This window comes from Rana temporaria, chromosome 10, assembly GCF_905171775.1.
Source record: "Rana temporaria chromosome 10, aRanTem1.1, whole genome shotgun sequence".
NCBI lineage: Eukaryota > Metazoa > Chordata > Amphibia > Anura > Ranidae > Rana > Rana temporaria.
In genome coordinates this window covers 122,734,684-122,753,157 of record NC_053498.1, presented here as the reverse complement: position 1 = coordinate 122,753,157, position 18,474 = coordinate 122,734,684, and the positions used below count along the sequence as shown (strand labels likewise).

The window sequence follows — 18,474 nt, the reverse complement described above, 5'->3', positions numbered from 1 at the left end:
CTGTAAATATTACTTTTACTGTCCCACAGTAAAAAATGAACCCCTTACAGTAGCGATTATTTGCTCTTTTTGTACTTATTTTTGTTTTTTTAACCCCATTATGTGGGAAAGGGCAAGGACTTTTTAACGCAAAACGGTGCTATTTTTTTTTTTTGGGTTCAATATACTTCAATGGAGAAGCTGCAGGAAAGCATGTAATGTGTTTTTGCGGCAATTTGTGTTTTGTAATCTGCCCAACAACAAATTGGCCCAAAAAAAAAAAAATGCCCTTTTATTTTTTTTAAGGCTATTATCCGATTAATCGAAACGATAATCGGCCAACTAATCGATTAATGGAATAAACTTGGGCTGCAACTAACGATTATTTTCATAAAGTCTTGCTTACAATATTTCACAGTAAAAACCAAAGGGTGTAACAAAGAACAATACCCTTGCGCCAGTGTTCCATTGCTCGTCTAACGTAATGTCACTGGGGTGCTGAAATCTGCGGCTGACGCATTTTGTGTCCCCCCCCCCCCCCCACAAGCTTTTTTAAATGTTTATGTTATTTTAGATTTGTTTGGTAATTTTCATTTGTAACCTTATTTATGCACAGCACTTGCACTTTACTAGTTTCATTGCATCTGGGTTTGTTTTGCGCTGTGGTTACACTTTTTTTTTTTTTTACATATTTTTTTACCTTTTGTCATAAACAGCAGCAACAAGCTTGATACTATATCCTGTGTGTGAGATCTATTGATTATAGTTATCAATAGTATCTGGTTAATGTAGTGGGTAAGTCAGTTTGTCTGTTTTCCTCTTTGTGATTCTGATTAAACTTGCTTTGTTCCCCTTACAGGTGGGAGCCGCCATTTCTATGACGTACATCACTGGGCAGCCCATTGTGTTTGTGGGTACAGGGCAGACTTACTGCGACCTGCGCAGCCTGAACGCCAAAGCCGTGGTGGCTGCTCTGATGAAGGCCTAACAACTTTTCCTGCAGAAAATCTTGCCATTAAAGTGTTAAGAATTTCTTGGCTCCCCTCCCCTCCTCGCAGTGCTGACATGTTTATATGGTAAAGAAAGGAATCTTTGTCTCTGCTGAGCGACTCCCATCCATCTGCCTGAATCCTGAGATCATTTCCTAGACGCTGTAATGCAAGAACAAGCCGATGAGCATCCTCCAGTCACAGAGGATCTAAGGGCCTATTCACACTATGCATTACTGAGCATCAAGGCAGTCTGCTTAAGTGTGTATAAAAAAAAAATGGACATTACTTTTTTTTAAGCCCACCACATTGTACAACATTATGGTTTGGCGCACTGTGGTTTATATATTAACGCTCTACCACTTGTGTGTAATGCATCAGTGCAAATGGGCCCTGAAAGTGCCAGCATGTTCTTGCCACCAGCAGTGCATGCTTGGACTTGAGGTTCTTGCATAGCTAAATGTCACTCCTAAATATTCTTGAGTCTGTGGATGTTTTCATGGCTGGTGCTTGCAGTCTTCATACTTGATGATGATCTCCTTTAGAGAACAGTGGGGGGAAAAAAGAGCAAATATAAACTCAGTGGGGGTTATTTACTAAAGGTAAATCCACTTTGCACTTGCTGTAGATCTGAAAAAAGGGGGAAGCTCTGTGTGCAATCTAAAATGCTGGTTTTTATTTTCCTTGCATGTCCCCTTTTGGATTTACAGTGACTGCACTTCCAGTGCAAAGTGGATTTGTAAATAACACCAAGTCTTTGTAATATTTCAGATAGAACTGCCTTATTCACTAAAAGCTGCCCTTGTTGCTGAAAGAGAACATATTTCAGCGGTTTTGCTCCTGGGTTATATAAAAGGATTTTTGTAGTGAGTGCAAAAGCCCTATGTTCTTTTTCATCTGTTGAGGGACACAGGCAGTCATTTACTGTCCGGAACATCCAAACAGTATGCCTGAAAAATGGGCAAACAACTGTCAGTACACAAATTGATTAGATATTTTCCAGCAAAGCCAGGAACTGAAAAAAAGTGATGCATGCTTGGATCAGGAGAGTTATCCTGGACTGGTGCAGAGATTTGTTTTCATAGTGTTCAGTCCTCCTGTAGGTGGCAGTGTAATCTGACAGTATATGACTTTTTAACCACTTCATTACTGGGCACTTAAACCCCCTTCGTGTCCAGACCAATTTTCAGCGCTGACGCATTTTGAATGACAATTGTGCGGTCATACAACACTGTACCCAAATTATATTTTTATCATTTTTTCCCCACACATAGAGCTTTCTTTTGGTGGTATTTGATCATTTCTGCGATTTCTATTTTTTGCACTATAAACAGAAAAAGACAGAAAATTTTGAAAAAAATACAATATTTTTTACTTTTTGTTATAATAATATCCCATTTTTTTTTTTTAAATATATTTTTTTCCTCGGTTTAGGCGGATACGTATTCTTCTACATATTTCTGTTTAAAAAAATTGCAATAAGTGTTTGATTGGTTTGCGCAAAAGTTATAGCGCTTACAAAATAGGGCAGGGATATTCAATTAGCGGACCTCCAGCTGTTGCAGAACTACAAGTCCCATGAGGCATCGCAAGACTCTGACAGCCACAAGCATGACACCAGAGTCAGAGGCATGATGAGATTTGTAGTTTTGCAACATCTGGAGGTCCGCTAATTGCATATCCCTGAAATAGGGGATAGATTTAGGATTCATTTTTAATTTTTTTTTTACTAGTAATGGCGGCGATCTGCGATTTTTTTTTTTTGGTCAGGCCTGCGATATTGTGGCAGACATATCGGACACTTTTGACACAATTTTGGGACCATTCACATTTATACAGCGATCAGGGCTATAAAAATGCACTAATTACTGTATAAATGTGACTGGCAGTGAAGGGGTTAACACTAGGGGGTGAGGAAGGGGTTAAATGTGTATCCTGGGTGTGTTCTAACTGAAGGGGGTGACCGATGCTGTGTCCCTATGTACAAGGGACACAGATCGGTCTCCTCTCCTCTGACAGCACGTGGAGCTCTGTGTTCCCAACGATCGCGTGTACCCGGCGGACATCGCGGCCACCAGGTACACGCAACGGCTTCCCAGCGATGCGCCGGGACAGTGTTTACCCGCTGCGCGCGCGGGTAATGTAAACAAAGGACGTCTAAAGACGTCCACTCGGCACTTCAGGTCTGCGCTGCAGACGTCTTTTGTCTATAGCGCGGATCTGTAGTGGTTAATAGATGAAAAAGAAAAATTGGTTTATATTGCTGTACTGTGTCCCTGTTGTTGGGGATATCACCTCTTTGTTATGTCTGACACCTGTTACATAAACAGAGAATGAATCTATCCAAGGGGAACACAGAGGAAATACCCTTAGATAGCAGTTTAGTAAGATCTAGTCAGGACTCAGCCTAGAAAAGGGGTTAAAACCCTCTGTCATGCTGCTATCAAGTAAAATGTAGCCTTTAACTGAGTAGGAGGGATTTGTACTGAAAGCACCATCAATGGAAATAGCCTGAGAAATTTACTTTAAAAAAATCAACAGGTCCTCTTTACCAGGGCTGGGAAACCAAATTCTAAATGAACTCTTCAGGCAGAGGATGGATCATGTATTGCCAGCAGATGGCGCCGATTGTATATGCATCTCTAATTTGCTGCTACAGGAAACTGCAACCCCCCCCCCCCCCCCCCTTCCCTTCCAGAGCACCTGTCCCTTTCAGGGCCATTTTGTAGGCTAGTGAATGGCAATGCTGCCTAATCATTGATTCATCAATAAGCTTAATATAGGACGGTTTAGCCTAGAAAATGGCCGCATTACCCATGTGGGGGGCAAGTGCAAATTTTATTCAGTATATTACTGGCCACAGAGTTTGTGCTGAGAGCATGTAAAGGGTGTGTTTGAATGGCCTGTATCTCGCCCACTGATACTTGTTTTGTGTGCTCCTCCTTTGGAGCCATAACCATGTGTGGGTGCTACATGTTGGATAGCGTCTGAGTTTAGACCGGGTTAGCGTCTTCCTCCTGCTGGTTAGGTGACAGTGTTCAGGCCCCAACACTGCATCTTGAGAGGACACATGATCCCTTCCCCCATAGCTGGATGTCTTGAGTATTACCAAAGGCTCCAATAGAGGGGGACAGGGGGTGTGCACAGAGTTATGAGGAGGTAAGAGGCACTTCTGAAAGGTCAATTTATCACTTAGACCCGAATAGCCAAACTAACAGTATCAAAAGTTGTACCTAAAGTTCTTGCAAAAGAATACCTACTGCACTCCACCTTTGGCCATCTCCTACCTTAGCTTTGTTCTAGCTCTTTGCGTTCCCAAGGCATCTGTTTGTTCCTTGCTCCAACCCCTATGTTACTACTAAAGATCAGCAAGCTCTAGTGTCTTCTCATCTCTGACCACTTCTTTGCTGTGGGCCATGGCAGTTTTGCAGCCCACCTCCTTGTTTATGTAAGCTGTGGGGTAGGGATGATCCGGCCCACTGCTCATTGGCGTAAAAAAAAAAAAAAAACACACACATTTTGCTAGAGTCGAGTTTGTAGGATGGCCCAGGCTTACTTATAGTCATCACAGGACGCAGTAGTGATGTAGGGGGGGTCAGAGGATGGAGTTCATAGTGCCCATCGGGCGATGCAGGCATTTGGCACTTCCAGTCGTCTTGTGAAAACTGCAGCACTGGGAGAAGGTAGGAGACCCTGGCTGCTCGAGAGGTGAATATAATCAGCTATTTTAGGTACAATGTCTGTTTTTTCATGCGAGAGCATGACTGTTCTGAAGCGAAGCGAGATCAAGGCTGTTCAAACCCACCGGGGTCCTTGTCACTCAGCCTGATTGGACAGGGCATCCCTCATGTTCCCAGCATTAGATTTACTCCTTGCCTGTCTACCAGAATCATGTTGTTGCATTTAGCACCGTTCTGTGTGTACCAGCAGCTGAGAAGCACAATCCCGGGTCCGGGTGTGTGCCGTACGGCTGTTGTACTTCTCCTCTTGTACTTTGTCTAGTGGCACCATGTTAAGCTAATGTGCAATATATGGATCCATATCCATTCTACAGAGGCAAAACCTTAATTTATAAAAATAATAAATTTCTTAAATAATGCTGTAAATGTTTGTGCTGATTTGTCACTATACTCTGTACTCAAGGTGTATGCAGATTGGAACTCTAAAAAAAGAAGAAAAAAAACTTCTGATATGTAATTTTATTTCATATACAGCAAAATATAGGTTACAGACCGGTTTTAGAAAACTTTACAAACAGCCAACCAAGATGACAGAAGTTTAACCAAAACAAAAACAGCCAATCGGATCTCTTAGCATTCATGCTGTAAACCATGGATATGCAATTAGTGGACCTCCAGCTGTTGCAGAACTACAAGTCCCATAAGGCATAGCAAGACTGACAGCCACAAATATGACACCCAGAGGCGGAATCATGATAGGACTTGTAGTTTTGCAACAGCTGGAGGTCCGCTAATTGCTTAGTCATGCTGTAAACTGTTCTTGCCAGATGGCAGGTATTGATTATGTACTAGGACATAAACTTAAATGAACCTGTGCCCAGATCAAGCACACTAAAAAAAAATCCAGATTTTGAACAAACCGCTAAAGCACTTTAAAACCAATGTGAAATTTGCAACTCAAAAGCAGACAGACAATCACAAAATATACACTTTACATAATTGAAACCTTCAATACAACTGACAAATATGTGTAATATTGGTTTAATCCAGCAGTCACGTGCCCAACTGCAAGCACCTTTGCCATGTTCCTGCTGGGTAGGGGCAATAGGATTTGGCCATTGTATGTCAGCTTGCGATTACAGCCAAGCCAGTGTGTCCCAGAGGAGAGGATTCCGTCTAACCACATTAGCATGGGTCTGCTACTATGCTGAGTGTGCATCAAACATTAAGTCCTAAAATCAGAAGGGATCACTAGGTAGCTGTAGAGCTTCTAGAAATAAAAGGAAAATATATACAATTGGGAACAACAAAAACATAGCCCTTGCATTTATATTTTAAACAAGTCCTCACTCACCTCTGTATCTAAAAGCATTGTGGAGAAATTACATTTTCAATATAGGCAGTGGGCATTTCTATTAGAACAGATACACCTTATAATGTAAACACACAGAAAGTGTTTTTAAGCTCTGTTGTGATCTTTGAGAATGAATAATTTCATATGAAAAGCAGCTAGAGAGGTTAGAAACAGCTTTCTTTGTAGCTCATACTACTTGTCAAGAATATTTAAATCATTTAATGTCCATAGTCTGGACACAGGTGTACTTTTAAAAAAGGTAAATATATATATATATATATATATATATATATATACACCCCCCCCTCTTCTGTCCCACTGACCTGAGAGGGAGGGTCAGGAATGGTGACCTCCGTGTTTTTACTCACGATACATTCTACTTTAAAAAGACATTCCATCCTTCAGTCATTGTACAGAGCTTGTTGTAGGCCCGTTGTTGCTTCATCTCTCATATCGCCAACATTCCCTGGATAGCAGCCCCATCAATACGTAGGTTTTGCCAGATGAACTAGCATGCGCAACATTAGGTGTCAGTTTAAATCAATTGTTGATAACTGCATGGTATAAAAGATGTATTGGTGCACATGACCTCAGAATACAGAAAAGTGACGCTCATGTTGGGAATTTAGCTGCCTGCTGCAGTCGGTAAATTAGGAATGCAAATCTGCTACAGCAGGGAAACCATTGTATATTCATTGAGTTAAAGTGGATGTAAACAAAAAAAACAAAACATTTTTTTTGGAAGTCTTAATTTTCACTGAATAAAAGAGGATTGCTCAGAGCTGGATTAACTCTGTGGGGCAAGACTGGGCACAGATGATAGGAAATCTTATTCTCTACATCAGGGATATGCAATTAGCGGACCTCCAGATGTTGCAAAACTACAATTCCCATCATGCCTCTGGGTGTTATGCTTGTGGCTTTTAGAGTCTTGCTATGCCTCATGGGACTTGTAGTTCTGCAACAGCTGGAGGTCCGCTAATTGCATATCCCTGCTCTACATGGTGACAAGATTTGCCAACATAACAAGCAATCTGCCCCCATCCTACAACTTTACATTGTAGGGAACATTTTGGACCCATTGTACTCATTACATACCAGCTAGGACGCCAAGCTATTGAAAGCTTTTTTTTTTCTCACCATAGTATAAAATCAGCTGTACAGATTAACGTTTCCTGGAGCTGCGGTCCATTTTGATGTTACAGTAGAAAAAAGAAAAACACTGACATTGTGCAAAATATAAAAAAAAACTCTGTACAAACAAAATATGAACTGACCAGTACTAAACATACCCACTCATGAGGAATGTTATTGAGACAAAGAAATAGACGCCCTTTCCTTTATAAAGAAAAATAGAAGTCTCCTATATTATGGACACAATTATCAAAACTTTCACATCTGGAATGAATGCCTCATATCCAGCAGCCAATCGGATTGGCTGATGTCTGGTTTGACTTTTAAAGTGTTACTAACCCAGGACCCTGCATTCACTATATCTGGTCCCCCACAGTACACAGAACATGGAAATGCAATTATTTTAGTAAATATAAACTGCTAAAGAATAATGTCGCAGTCCCAATAAAAAAAAAAAAATCGCAGATCGCCGCCATTTCTAGTGTAAAAAAAAATAATAATTCTGTCCCCTATTTTGTAGGCGCTATAACTTTTGCGCTTATTGCGATTTTTTTTACCAAAAATAGAAGAATACGTATCGGCCTAAACTGAGAAAAAAAAATGTGTTTTTTTTTTTAATTGGGCTATTTATTATAGCAACAAGTAAAAAATATTGTATTTTTTTTCAAAATTGTCGCACTTTTTGGTTTATAGCGCAAAAAATAAAAACCGTACAGGCTATCAAATACCCCCAAAAGAAAGCTCTACTTGTGGGGAAAAAAGGACGTCAATTTTGTTTGGGAGCCACGTCGCACGACCGCGCAATTGTCAGTTAAAACGACGCCGTGCCAGAAGCTGAGATTTCACCTGGGCAGGAGGGGGGTATATGTGCCCAGTAAGCAAGTGGTTAAGCTTGTAGAAAGAATTTTCATTCTACTCTGACTGTCCTATTAGGCTGCATGACCCCTGACCCCATGTCTGGACAGAGCCAGTTGGCACTGTGCTAATCACATGGTCTCTAAAAAAAAAAACTGAGCATGTGCAGAGTTCCTCCAAAGGCTTTGTTCTATCAGCAGATTGATTGATCCCGTCTTCCACTGAACCCAAACAGCCTTGTTACACAATGCACATGATTAAACCCAACCCCCCCCCCAGGTTCCACAGCGAGTTTAACCACTTGGGATCCGCCTGCCGTCAATTGACGGCTGCAGTGCGGATCCCAATTTCCAAACTGCCGTCAATTGACGGCCGCCCCTTTGGGCGTTCCCCGCGCGCGCTCCAGAGCGCGCTGCGGGGAAAATCTGTGTTGGCCGTGTCCCTCGGACACAGCCAATTACAGATCGCCGCGAACGGCCAATCAGAGTGGCCGTTCGCGAGGCGATCTGTGCGGCCAATGAGAGAGGATCTCATATGTAAACATATGAGATCATCTCTCATTGCCGTTTTACACAGACAGCGGTGCTGTCTCTGGAGAGGAGACCGATCTGTGTCTCTTGTACATAGGGACACAGATCGGTCACCCCCCCCAGTCACCCCCCCCTCCACCTACAGTTAGAACACTAAGCAGGGATACATTTAACCCCTTCCTCACCCCCTAATGTTAACCCCTTCAATGCCAGTCACATTTATACTGTAATTAGTGCATATTTATAGCACTGATCGCAGTATAAATGTGAATGGCGCCAAAAATGTGTCCGATGTGTCCGCCATAACGTCGCAGTCCCATTAAAAATCGCAGATCGCCGCCATTTCTAGTAAAAAAAAATAATTAAAAAAAAATAATTCTGTCCCCTATTTTGTAAGCGCTATAACTTTTGCGCAAACCAGTCGCTTATTGCGATTTTTTTTTTTTTACCAAAAATATGTAGAAGAATACGTATCGGCCTAAACTGAGAAAAAAAAATGTTTTTTTTTTTTTAAATTGGGATATTTATTATAGCAAGAAGTAAAAAATATTGTATTTTTTTCAAAATTGTCTCGCTTCTTTGTTTATAGCGCAAAAAATAAAAACCGCACAGGCGATCAAATACCACCAAAAGAAAGCTCTACTTGTGGGGAAAAAAGGACGTCAATTTTGTTTGGGAGCCACGTCGCACGACCGCGCAATTGTTAGTTAAAGCGATGCAGTGCCGAAAGCTGAAATTTCACCTGGGCAGGAGGGGGGTATATGTGCCCAGTAAGCAAGTGGTTAACAAGCATGATTTACTGCATATACAGACTGATTTACCGTTGTGGGTTTACCAACACTAAGTAGACTTACATTTTTTGGGGTGGATTCATTTTTATTACTGTAAGTTTTAAAACGCTGACATTTTGTGCATCAATTCTAACAGAATACAGAGACCGCTGTATAAGCACTTTAACATGGAAAAGGGGTGATTAAAATGCTGTAACCCACAGGAACCAGAATACTATGTTCTGATTGGCTGATCCCCACTGCTGTTACTTCTACTGGCTTAAGTCACCATAGAAATAATTTGTCCCCATTTATCTAGATGTCTGACTGGAGTAATAGTTTCAGGCCGTAGATTTGCCAAATTCAGACATAAAATTAGATCCAAGGCCCCTTTCACACGGGCGGCATCGGCAGTAAAGCGCCGTTATTTTAGCTTTACCGCCCTTTTTGTGGAGCCACCAACACCGCTGTAACTGCGCTTTTTTTCAGGCACTATTTTTAGCCCAAAAGCGCCTGAAAAATGCCCCAGTGTGAAAGGGGTCTAAATGGGATTTTTGCAGGCAGACCACTCCTACACTTCATTGAACGCAGAGTCTTACATTTACAAACCAGCATGCAGTATAATAGAGACAGGTCCGTAGGATATGCAGTTTAGTTGTTGTGGGTTACTTCACTTTGGTGTTGATGCAATTGCTTTTTGAGGTTTACTGTGGCTCTACCTCTGCCATGTAGTAACTAAAGGCCCATTTAGGTTTTTGTAGTGCATTATTGTGGGTTGCAGTAAAGTGGTTATAAAGTTAAAAATAACAAACATAAGCTAGACTCACCTGCTCTGTGGAATTTTTTTTGCACAGAGCAGCCCATATCCTCCTCTTCTCAGGTCTCTCTTCTGTGCTCTTTGTCCCTCCCTCCTGTTAAAGTGCCCCCACAGCAAACAGCCTGCTATGGGGGCACCGAGGTGAAGCTCCCTATGTCCATTCACACTGAGCCATTGCCCGGCCCTACCCCCTTTCTCGTCTTGTTGGCTTTCTGACTTTAATTGACAGCAGTGGGCACCAATGGCGTGGCTGTCTAAGCCACTGAGAAGGTTTCAGACAGCCAAGTCTCTCCTGCAACATCGCTGGATCTAGATGGACCTCAGAGCTGCTGCACACAGAAAGCTTTTTATCCTAATGCATAGAATACATTAAGATTTACAACCACTTTAAAAGGTGTTCCTAAACCTACAACCGTAAAATCGATCTGTATATGCAGAATAGCATGTTTGTGTTACTCACTGTGGAACTTAAGGAGTTATTCTTCTGTATTGAGAAAAAGGCTTTTTGATCCTGTATGGACAGATTCCCCTCCCTGGCCACATGCTCAGTTTGGTCTCCATTACTGGAGTAAATGGTTCCTGGTTGATCAGAGCTATCCAGGTCACATGGTATAGACATCGCACATGTGGGCGTGTATACAGAGCCTAAATGACAGCACAATCCCTCTATCCTTCATGCCCAGTAACAAAAAAATAAATAAAAAAGGAAGGAGGAAGAAGTAGAAGGAAGAAGAAGAAAGTGGGTGGGATGTCACATCTTGATTGATGGATGATCCCGCCTCCCAAAAAAGCATGAGGACACAGGCTATAGTGGAAATCCCCTCCTACCTGAACACTCAGACAGACCCTGCAGTTTATCATCATCATGTGACCGTGGTATACAGATCAGCCAAAAAGGTATATGGTGGAAGTATTCCAATGTAAAATAAGATTTATAAGTAGTGGGAGGTGGGGTTGGAGATGAACCATTTTCATATTACTGGGTTTAGTAACACTTTAAAAAGGTAAAAAAATAAATAAAACTACATTTTACTAAAATATATCCCCCCCCCCCTACCTAAATACCTACCTGTGTCCTGTATCAATTCAGCGCTGCTTTTTTTTTTTGCCTGGTCTCACAGGACAGACTGAGAGCAGAGGGAGTCATAGACTACTGATGCCATCAAAACAAATCCAGTGAGGAGGGGGCAGAGTCAAGCCTCGCTGTGTATCTATGGACACACACAGCCCGGCTCACAAGCAAGTCTGGACATCTGCGTTCCCCCCCCTATAGCAAGCAGCTTGCTATGTGAGCAGACAAAGAAGATAAAGGAGCCAAGATTGATGATGGGGGCCCCCAGAAGAGGAAGTTCAGGGCCATTCTGTACAGTAACAGTACATAGAGCAGGTAAGTATAACAGGTTTTTATTTTTTAAAATAATAAAGACTTTAGAATCACTTCTATGGGCTTCAGCCTGTATAAGAGCAGTATAAACAGAGGGTTTCAAGCAGCTTTCTTGAAGCCTTCACATTTAAACTTCCTAATAGATCTCTGGAGCAGCTGTGCGCATTACTGACCTCTGGAGCTCCCATATCCTGTCCTGCTGCATCTTTCACTTATTTTAAACATCTGAACTGTGGAACTTGCACCAATACAGAAGAAACATGATTTAAAAACAAAAAACAAAGCAAAAACATTCTTAAGGTTACGAAAAAAATTGGAGCCGTGTACCATTCATTACTGCCCGTTAATTCCAGTAATGGGGTTTCTCATGGGAGGGTCTTTTCCCCCTCAGGGGTGGAGCATAAACTTACGACAAACCAAAGCTGCCAAGGCAAATAATAGGAATATGCAATAATTTGGGAGCCAGAAACTTTTAAATTTACAGAAATACCCGATGACATTCAGAGTTGGGTAATACAGAAGTTTATCTGGCCCTGGCACAGAGAAGCAGCTCTGAACTGGCTTGTCCTGCTTATGATACCGTAGTCTTTACAGACTGCAAAGTGTCTTAATAAACATTAACCAAACAAACCCTGAAAGCAAGAAAAGAAACAGAACACTCCTCTACAGGAGAGAAGTAAAAACGCCATACAAGACCACGTCTCTGATGTACCAGCATGGGAAGCATACATAGCAGGGACTTTCATGCTGCCATTGCTTCAGCTGTGCTCTCCACCATAACTTCATGTGGTGACTGATGGTCAGGTCTCATGTGCTGGAGCCTGGGGGGGGGGGGGAACAGAAGAGATTAGTCAGTGTCTTTACTTTGCCCATAAATTCACTGCAAGTAGCTGCAAAAAACGGTGGTTACTAATAAAAGACAAATAGGCAAAACCAATTAAATCTTTAGGTATAGCAATTTTTGCAGTTGCATTGGTTGAGCTAGGCCAATCCAAGCATGTATGTGCCATAGCCGTGGGATCCCCACAGAAGCTGGAAAGCACTATAGTAGACACTGCTAGCTTCTGGCTCCCGTGTCTACCCTGATGCACTATAGTAGACACTGCTAGCTTCTGGGTCCCGTGTCTACCCTGATGCAGTAAACAGAGGAGGTTGCTCGGTTGGCCCAGGCCCCATTTTGGGAAGACTTTGCATTTTCTCAATTATTGCAAAGGGTTCTCTGACTGGACATGGTGGAAAGGCAAGGCAAAGCTGTCACAATCTCCACCTCATCCAATCAGAGAACAATTTGTAAACAGCTATTGTTATACTTTTGGCGCTCTGATATACAAGACCTTTGGGTTGCAGAGTGGACTGTGGCCACTTTGCCCACCCATCCTCTCATCCCATCACAGAAGGAAAGCTTTGTATTTTGTAAATGGATTCACATAACACAATCAGCCTTCTGTGAATGAACAGGGGAGGGGCGGGCAGTCACTCATACACAAGTCGCATCTTACTTGTCAGAGCACCAGGAGTATGGCTCTGTGATTGTAATAAATCCACCAGGTTTATATAATGAATTAATTCCTGGAGTTGTTCTTTAAAGTGGTTGTATACCCCACTTTTTTTTACTTTTACCTACAGGTAAGCCTATAACAAGGCTTACCGGTAGGTAAGGAGAATATCTCCTAAACCTGCACGGTTTAGGAGATATTCCCCTCGCAATGCGCCGCGGCGCATGCGCAGGGGGGGATCTACGGCAAAAGGACCGGCACCGGCCGGACCTTGCCGAGTTTTAAATCTCCCGCACGCGGGAGTGACGTCATTGCCGCTCCAGCCAATCACAGCGCTGGAGCGGCGATACCTGGAAGACACGCCGAGGCAAGATGAAATCTCGCTCGGCGTGGACCAGGTAAGTGCTACACACCTCGTTCCGAGGTAAGTATTTCATAATGAGCTAATATGCGGTGCATATTAGCTCATTATGACTTTTGCCTTACAGAAGAAAAATAAATAAAAAATTTGATGTGGGTTTACAACCGCTTTAAGTACATTCCAGGTGCATCTATGCAGAATAGAGAAGCCCACCCCCAGAAAGAATATTCTAGAGAAGGATTGGGCTGCACATGTGCATTTTGCAGCACATGCATCTTTGAGAGTCGAGCTTTGTGCATTTCTGACAATGCGTTTTTCAGCATTTATGGTACCATTAATAAATGGCACTGCAAGTTCGACACTCTTATAGCCATTAACTTGGCGTTAAGCCCTTCCAACTATCTCTCTACTTATAACAAAGACTGGATATGGCCATCTGCTGGCCTCCACAGTATTTACTACACAACTCTACACTGCGATTCATTTACAAAATGCAGGCCACTGGGTGGAGCCTGAAGTGTCTGCACTACTGTCTTTATAATGTGCCGCCCCCCCCATAAAGTAGTGGCAGTGCTAATGGTAATACCAATATGGCCATAATGCCAACTAAATGGGCCGAATAACAACAAAGAAACTAAAGCAAAGAGAGGCACAGCATTTAGGCCAACAAGCATAATGGCAAACAAACATTCTTTGTTGTTCACCATTAGGGAGGACCTTTAAAGATAACCGACGTGTTCACGATTACATACATTGATAAGACTTAAGTTAATGGTTTGGGAACATTGGGCCAGATTCACAGTGGAGATACGCAGGTGTATCTGCCGATACGCCGTCGTATCCCTGTTTCTATCTATGCGGCTGATTCATAGAATCAGTTACGCATAGATATCCCTAAGATCCGACAGGTGTAATAGTTTTACACTGTCGGATTTTAGGATGCAATACTGCGGCCGCCGCTGGGGGGAGTTTGCGTCGTAAACCAGCGTCGGGTATGCAAATTAGGAGTTACGGCGATTCACGACGGATTTTCGCGTTCGCTACGTCGCCGCTAGTCTAGTTTCCCGTCGCATTTTAGTCGTCGTTTTAGCTGCCCTAACTTTAGTCAGCAAGTGTATTGCTGTCTAAAGTATGGCCGTCGTTCCCGCGTCGAAATTTAAAAATCAACGTAGTTTGCGTAAGCCGTCCGGGAATACGGAATTACGCTACGTGCGTCGCCGTTCGGAAAAATGACGTCACGGCGCGCAATGCACGACGGGAGTTCGGAAACGGAGCATGCGCGGTAGGTCCGGCGCGGGAGCGCGCCTAATTTAAATGGCACACGCCCATTTGAATTGGCCCCCCTTGCGCCGGAGGCCGCCGGCGTAGGTTTTCATCGCAAGTGCTTGGTGAATCAGGCACTTGCGATGAAAAATTGCGGCGTTGTAACGTATCTACGATACGTTACGCCGCCGCTCTCCTATGTGAATCTGGCCCATTGCTTCTATGTATGGATTGCATGGAAGCAGACACTTTTGATCATTACATACGAAGGCCACTGTGGCTTCTTAAACAAAAAGAAAAAAAGAGGGAAGTGCATATCTAGTGCACTTTAAAACTTTATTAATCAGAAACAAAAGAATAATAAAAAGATAACGTCTCATATGTATTCTGACCTAGATAAGAAAGACCATCTTCTATGGTGGTAACATTCCAATATGCTCCACCTAAATTGTGGCTTTTATACAGGGTCCCTTTACAACACAGGGCATTTTTTTCTTTTTATTATTATTCTTTGATTTTTATTAATAACGTGTTTTAACTTCAATAGATATGCTGTTCCCTTCTCTTTTTGTTTGGAACGCTCTGAGGAACGACCTTGTACTGATGGGAAAGCTGCAGGAGATCTGGCTGAATTGCTACATTTTCAAGGACCACACAATTCTGTGGACAATTATATAATTAGACCTTGTATAATCCTGATATGTGGGGTTTCTGGTCATTACACTGTGCCTTCTTCCTAGTAGTGTAGCACAGTGATTACGCTTTACTGCTCCTCTCAGAATAATAAAAAAAATGTTTATTTCCATTTTAGCAGAGCTGCTTATTAAAAATCTCTGATGCAGAGAGACATCAGGGAGAATCTACAAATCTGAAAATGAAACTGAATTTTCAAAATATGGAACAGCAAGGATGTAATGTGAAAGGCTCATCAAAAGTTACTTAGGCAAATATAACTTAAAATCTCTACTCAAGGAAAAGACATTATAGTTTGCCTTTAAAGGCCAATAATGGAAATAATGTTGCAAGTAGGTCTGGGGAAAACAGAAATGGAAGTATTATCCGCCTTTCTTTCCCCTTCACCCATCATTTCCCACCCTGCTCAGCTAACCGGTTTATTAATAAAACAAGCAATGCACCCATATCTCTGGTTCCATATGCCACCGACAAAACTGAACTCCTTCTAGGCTTATAGGATCATTTCACTGTGAACACCATTATATTAGAAGGACCAGTCCACGCAAACTATTTTATTGGTGGAGGATTAAATGCCCATTGTGAAGGGTTCCCACTATCCCATCTGCTGTGACAATATGCTGGGTTCCCACCATCCCTGAGCGAAGTTCCCAGCTCTGCAAACCCGATGTGCCCATTATGAGGCGTTCCTACCATCTAAACACCTGCTGCGCCCATATGAGGAGTTCCCACTATATCAGAGTACACAGCTTTGCACATCTGTTGTGACAATTTGATGGGTTTCTGGCTCTGCAGACCTGCTGTGCCCATCATGAAGTCCCCCCCCCCCCCATCACCCTATGCCAAACTCTGAGTCTATACTTGGGCTGTGGCCATTATGAGGGGTCCCCCACCATCCCTGTGCTGGGTTCCCTAGTCTGTATACCTGCTGTGCCCATTACATGGGGCTCCCCCACCCAAACCTAAACTGAGCTCCCAGCTCTTTACACCTGCTGTGCCCTTTATGAGGGAATCCCACCATGCCCGTGTTGAATCCCCAGGTCTGCACACCTTCGATGCCCATTATTATTAGGAGTTCCTGGGTGTACACACCTGCTGTGCCAATCTGAGGGGTTCCCAACTTCCCTGTTGGATTTGTAATTTTCTAATATAGATAATCAGTTGGAACACCACAAGCTTTTTACAACTCCAAGGTGGGCAGGGAAAAAGTAAGGTCTTATGGCAATGTCCCACCACAAAAGTTCAGAGGCCAACAGGTGTTCCAGCCCAAGTATATCTAATTTCCCTTCACTTCCTGTTCCACAGTAAACAGGAAATCTCTACACAGCGAGGGGAAGATTTTCTCTCCATTTCTGTGCCTACGCCAATATTTCCCATATCGTGCTTTACATGTACTATATTTTTGCTTTCCTACACTGGACTCTGACATTAAAGATAATATATTGTTTTCTGCCTTTATAGCAAGCTGTGATAGGGAAACCATTAAACCGATACAATCTTTTACGTGGATTAAAAGAAGCACTTGTGAAATTTTCAAAATGTTTTAATTCTAGAACAAAAACAACTTAGCATTTGGATGTTTTTTCCCCAAAAATACTTCCTTTCAAAAGAAAGCACAAAAAAAAAAAAAAAAAAAAAGACAGCTCAACAAAAAGTGAAGGTTTATTTACGCCCTCTCTTTGCAGGACGCGGCCTTGTGTCACTGGAGTAGTTTAATGGTGAAGTGGGTCCTTTTCTGGCTCTGGTAGAATAGCGATACTGCGTAGGGGGAGGAGACAAAATGGCAGTAGTAGCTATAGATGGGCTTCCAATAGACATATCCTCCAGAGATGTCGAAGATGATGCCCTATGCAAGTCCAAAAGATCCCGTAACTCTCTTTGGCTGGCGTTCTGGTGAATTGCCAAAATTTGCAAGCTGGTGGCCAGTTTAGCAATGTTGGCGTTCATCTGGCCCAACAACTGGTTTCTTTCGGTCTCCACCTTTTGCATTTTTCTGAACACGGAATTGTTTTTTTGAATACCCATCGTCAGCTGACACAAATCTAGGTGCAGTGTGTTCATCTTTGTCATGATCCCCTTCCGTAATCCCTCCTGGATGTCAATAAAACCCTTGAGATGCTCCTCAATGGTCCATGCACTAGGAACTGCTGGTGGTAGACCTTGGTCCTCTTTAGAAGGTGGAATAGTTGGAGACAGGGGTCTCTGGGTAAGGTTTGTCCAGTCTGGCTCAATAATCTGGTCACTTATCTCCAGTGATTTGCTTGAGGGATGAGAAGTAGTGGCTATGCACGCATGCTCTGTATGTGCACAACAGTCTGTCTTCGCCGTTTCTGCAAAGGATAGTACTGGAATTTCGTACTTGGGTTGACAAGCCATTTCCTCTTCACAGTGCAAATCCTGACAGCATGAAAACCCTAAAACAGCAACGTGAAGATGTTAGAACTTTGTTTGGTTTCTAAAAACAGACAATACAGGGTTTCAAACACACAAAAGTCCCCATTTTCAGTGGCAAGAGACAACAATAAAAAAAGCAAAAACCACAAACAATACTATACATAATGTTTTCAGGCAAGTTCACTTTAAAGGAAGACATGAAAACTTATTTAAGAAGAGAGGTTAAAAAAAAAAAACTGTCGAGCCAGGATTTTAAGACCCCAGTTACCTCCAGCACTGGCATTCATTTCAATGGGCTGCTCTACACAAGGCAAAGTAGCACATGTAGCTTTTTGCTGCCTTTAGATTTGCTGCGTTTTCCAAACAAATGAATGGCATAACACATGAGATGCATTTTTTAGCACATTTTGTAAATGTGTACAAAAATGCATGGTTGTGTGCAGGGCTGTGGAGTCGGAGTCGAGGGAAATTTTGGGTACCTGGATTTGGAGTCGGCAAACAATGCACCGTCTCCGACTCCTACTAAATTTAGATTGGAATAAAAAAAAAAAAGCAAGTTTAAATGTCCCAATTCACAAAAAGTTATAATTAATGACTTCTCTACTGTAAGAATAAAGACCAATGCATGCAGTGCCTCGCGTAACCGCAAAACGAACACGTTAAGTGACCGTGAAGAAGCATGCTTTTCATGTGCTTCACTATATGGCATGCAACGCACAATTAGGAGCTGCAATACTTATACTTTCCATAGGGTTGTGTTCTGCTTTTACAGGGA

The 18,474-nt window shown here is 42.5% G+C and overlaps 2 protein-coding genes across 9 annotated transcripts in view; one reads left to right on the top strand and one right to left on the bottom strand.

Moving 5' to 3' along the window:
• The window catches only part of SRPRA (SRP receptor subunit alpha), a 28,646-nt gene extending 27,408 nt beyond the window's left edge, over window positions 1-1,238 (top strand). The window contains exon 14 of the mRNA XM_040326181.1: window positions 839-1,238. Coding sequence (XP_040182115.1) covers window positions 839-967 — 129 coding nt within the window. The 3' untranslated portion in view covers window positions 968-1,238. The remainder of the gene's footprint in view (window positions 1-838) is intronic.
• A 10,258-nt stretch (window positions 1,239-11,496) lies between these two features.
• FAM118B (family with sequence similarity 118 member B) overlaps window positions 11,497-18,474 on the bottom strand; it is an 82,340-nt gene continuing 75,362 nt past the window's right edge. For all 8 annotated transcript variants that reach the window (XM_040326173.1, XM_040326179.1, XM_040326180.1 and 5 more), the window contains 2 exons: window positions 16,976-17,719; window positions 11,497-12,313 (listed from right to left, as the gene is read on the bottom strand). In XM_040326173.1, coding sequence (XP_040182107.1) covers window positions 12,300-12,313; window positions 16,976-17,719 — 758 coding nt within the window. In that variant the 3' untranslated portion in view covers window positions 11,497-12,299. The remainder of the gene's footprint in view (window positions 12,314-16,975; window positions 17,720-18,474) is intronic.